This window comes from Antrostomus carolinensis, unplaced genomic scaffold (genome assembly GCF_000700745.2).
Source record: "Antrostomus carolinensis isolate BGI_N321 unplaced genomic scaffold, ASM70074v2 scaffold40649, whole genome shotgun sequence".
In the NCBI taxonomy this organism is placed as follows: Eukaryota; Metazoa; Chordata; class Aves; order Caprimulgiformes; family Caprimulgidae; genus Antrostomus; species Antrostomus carolinensis.
Genome location: NW_010339958.1, coordinates 5756 through 8851, shown reverse-complemented (window position 1 = coordinate 8851; position 3096 = coordinate 5756). Strand labels below are relative to the sequence as shown.

The window sequence follows — 3096 nt, the reverse complement described above, 5'->3', positions numbered from 1 at the left end:
CCATGTGCTAACAGCCAGCCCGGTGACACCGCGCCAAGGCCACCACCCCCGCACCAAGGCCACCACCTCCACGCCAAGGCCACCACCCTCACTCCTCAAGCCACCACCTCCGTTCCTCAGCCCTTCTGGGGTGACATTTGGGGTGACCCGTTCCCTCCCTCCCTCTTTCTCTGTTTCAGGTTGGTGTCAACGGTCCAAGCCACGATGGCAACAGTGTCGGGGATCACGGTTGTCCTTAACTGCAAGGACGTGGTGTACGACAGGTAATCCAGACCCCGTCCCACAGCCTGGCTGTCCTGTCTGTCCCACACGTCCAGGGAGCCCAGCCAGCCCGTGGCTGCAGTATTTTATGCCAAAGGCTTGCACGTACAAAGGGGAGAGGAAAACCAGTTGCATGTTCCTCTTTCCTCCACTTTGGGTGAAGGGTTGGGCAACATGTTGGCCGTACAACCCCTGAAAGGCATCGCCTTGCTCAGGGCTCTCAGACCTGGGGCTGCTCTGCCAGCACGGAGAGTCTCCTCCTGAGGATGGGCTGTGACACGGGCCCACGTGTGAGCAAAAAAGATAGACATCACTGCTTCTAATGGGGTAGGGAGTCCCCTTGCTGGAAGCTGAAATTGCTAATGAATCAAGCACGCTGAGTGAGAACTGATTTTAGAGGTGCATCACCCAATGGATTCTGAAAAAATCCAGAAATGAGAAAATCAGGATGGAGTTTGCTCTGAAGGGAAATCACATCGCCTTGTCCTCAGAGATAAACTGCCCCAGAAGTGGCTCTCGGCAGGAGTGATAGCACAATCTGGGTCAGAAGACTTAAAAACAAAGCTATTATCCAGAATAGCAGAGAAAATTGTAGGAGGGAAGGATATAATTATGCTGAGCTGGAATTTGACCATCATGCACCAAATTTTAGGGTGATTTTTAGAGAGGGGGGGCCCTGCCCTCTCGGTTGTTGCAGACTTGCCTTTAATACACAGATGTAAAATGTCCTACCTTGCTCCAGATAGTGAGATCTATCCAAATTGCTCAGTCCTGCTTAACCCAGGCAGTTAATTTTTGCTCTAAAATAAATTATCTGCTGTATCAGTGGGGCAGATGATAAATCCCAGACCCCCAGATGGAAGGTGCTGCCAGCAGCCCTCCTTCTCCCCGCAGCCATGTGCTTGCTGGGGTGTTTTCAAGACCAGCAGCTCCATGTGAACACTTTGCGGTCAGAGACCCAGATTTTCTGTGAATCTGGAGGAAATAAAGCCGGGTGCTCAGCAGGGAAGGCCTCGGAGAATGACAGCAGAGAGCCAGGAAGCCTCACAAAGGCTGCAGTAAAAGCTGTCAGTTTATTTACACAGGCAGACGGTCGTTATATTGCTGGCACTATAATTGCCCTGCAAAGCCCTGGGTGAGTTTTGCAAACACAATAGCCGGTCGGTCGCTTCCCCTCCCAGCTTTACCCCACTTCCATCGCTCTGGCTGGAGCAGGAACGCACGCGGCAACATTTTTCTTGAGAGAGCGGGAGAACACGAGCGGATTTATTTGGGCCCCAAGCTACATTTCTGTAAGCAGCAGTTTAGGGTGTTGGGTTTTGGTTTGGTTTGTTGTTTTTTTTTAACCAGTGTGATTTCACTCAGGATTTTTTAAGAAGCCTGATGTCCCTGCAGAGCAGGGCTTGCTGCTGCCTGGATTGTGCAACCGGGATTCCGACACGCTTTGGGAACAGGCAGCTGCCTGCAATTATTTCCCAACAGACAAACGTCTCACGGGGGTTTATTGCCTATATTTGATATTTTGCACTTCACTCTCCCAAAGTCCAGGCCAGGCATCTGGAATTAACTCTGAGGTCTCTGGGTGCTTTCCAAACGCTCCCCTGGGTTAGGCAGCCAGCCGAAGCGGTGTGGCCAGCACAAAGGACACAGTCTTGGGGCTTTTCTCCTGCCAAGCATCAGCTCTGGGTGTCCCAGGGCTTAGGGGAGACCCAGATTACCTGCTGCAAAGGTGTTGGATTAGTGCTGGATCCTGAGCCGTGCTGTGCCCCCGGCCCACACGGCAAACACCCGGCTGTAGGGCTAATCAAGATCCTCCCGTTAGCGCCGTGTTTGTGCTTGGCTGGGCAGAGCTCGGAGACTGGCACAGCCAAGCGCGAAGCGGGGGCAGTGCCGAGGAGGCGTCCTCCACACATACCAGGTACCTTCTCTCTGCTCAGCCAAATCAAGTTCAATTTCATAGAATAGTTTGGTTGGAAAAGACCATTACGATCATCTAGTCCAACCGTATTTTGACACCTCTCAACTTACCAGCAGCTTCAGAATCCACTGCTTCTATTTCAGAAAGACTTTCTTCCACCTTTCCAAGCATCGTGAGGTGCTCAGAGCCCTTGCGATGCCTCTGTATGTGCTGCTCCTCCCCTAGGCACTGGCTAGCCGTCGAGTACATCTGGGTCCTCGTTCCCTACATGACCTACGACATTTACGTCATGTACCTCTGCCACTGGCACAAGAGCCAGGATAAGGGAATCGTGGAGAAGAAGCACTCGCTGGCCAGCGTGCGGAGCTTCCTCCTGCAGGAGCGGCTGATGGTGACCCACCACCTCTTCATCCTCATCGTGCTCACCCCTATCACCCAGGTAAGGGCTGTGGAACCCAGCCGTGGCTGCAAGGGCTTGGCATCGAGGCTGTGTCTGGTGGAGCATCTCGGCCAGTCAGGAGCCTGGGAGCCCCTGGAGATGCTTGGTGTTGGCTTTGGGAACCTGTCCAGGAAGGCCCCATGCTCACTGCTGGCTTTATTTGCAGCACTTCAGGGGAGAGCTGGGGGACTTTTTCGTGGGCTGCATCTTCATAGCAGAGCTGAGCACACCTTTCGTATCGCTGGGCAAAATCCTCATGCAGGTAGGTGAGGAGGGACAGGGCTCCAGTCTGGGAAACCCACGGTGGCTCATACCCTGCCCCAGGCTGCCCTTCTCCATCATCATCCATCTCCTTCTTCATGCAGCAGCTGGGCTGGAGGTCTTGGAGTGGGGCAGCCCCACAGCTGTAATCCCACAGTGCTGCCCTCCTCCCTGCCTCCTGTCAGGCTCCCATCCCTTTCCCCCAGTTAGCACCATT

At 53.8% G+C, this 3096-nt stretch overlaps 1 protein-coding gene across 1 annotated transcript in view; it reads left to right on the top strand.

Annotated features, from left to right (window-relative positions):
• Positions 1-179: 179 nt before the first annotated feature.
• The window catches only part of TLCD3A (TLC domain containing 3A), a gene marked incomplete at its 5' end in the record, with an annotated part of 3391 nt that continues 474 nt past the window's right edge, over positions 180-3096 (top strand). The window contains 4 exons of the mRNA XM_029086990.1: positions 180-263; positions 2405-2618; positions 2785-2893; positions 2966-3007. Of these exons, the coding sequence (XP_028942823.1) occupies positions 180-263; positions 2405-2618; positions 2785-2893; positions 2966-3007 (449 nt within the window). The remainder of the gene's footprint in view (positions 264-2404; positions 2619-2784; positions 2894-2965; positions 3008-3096) is intronic.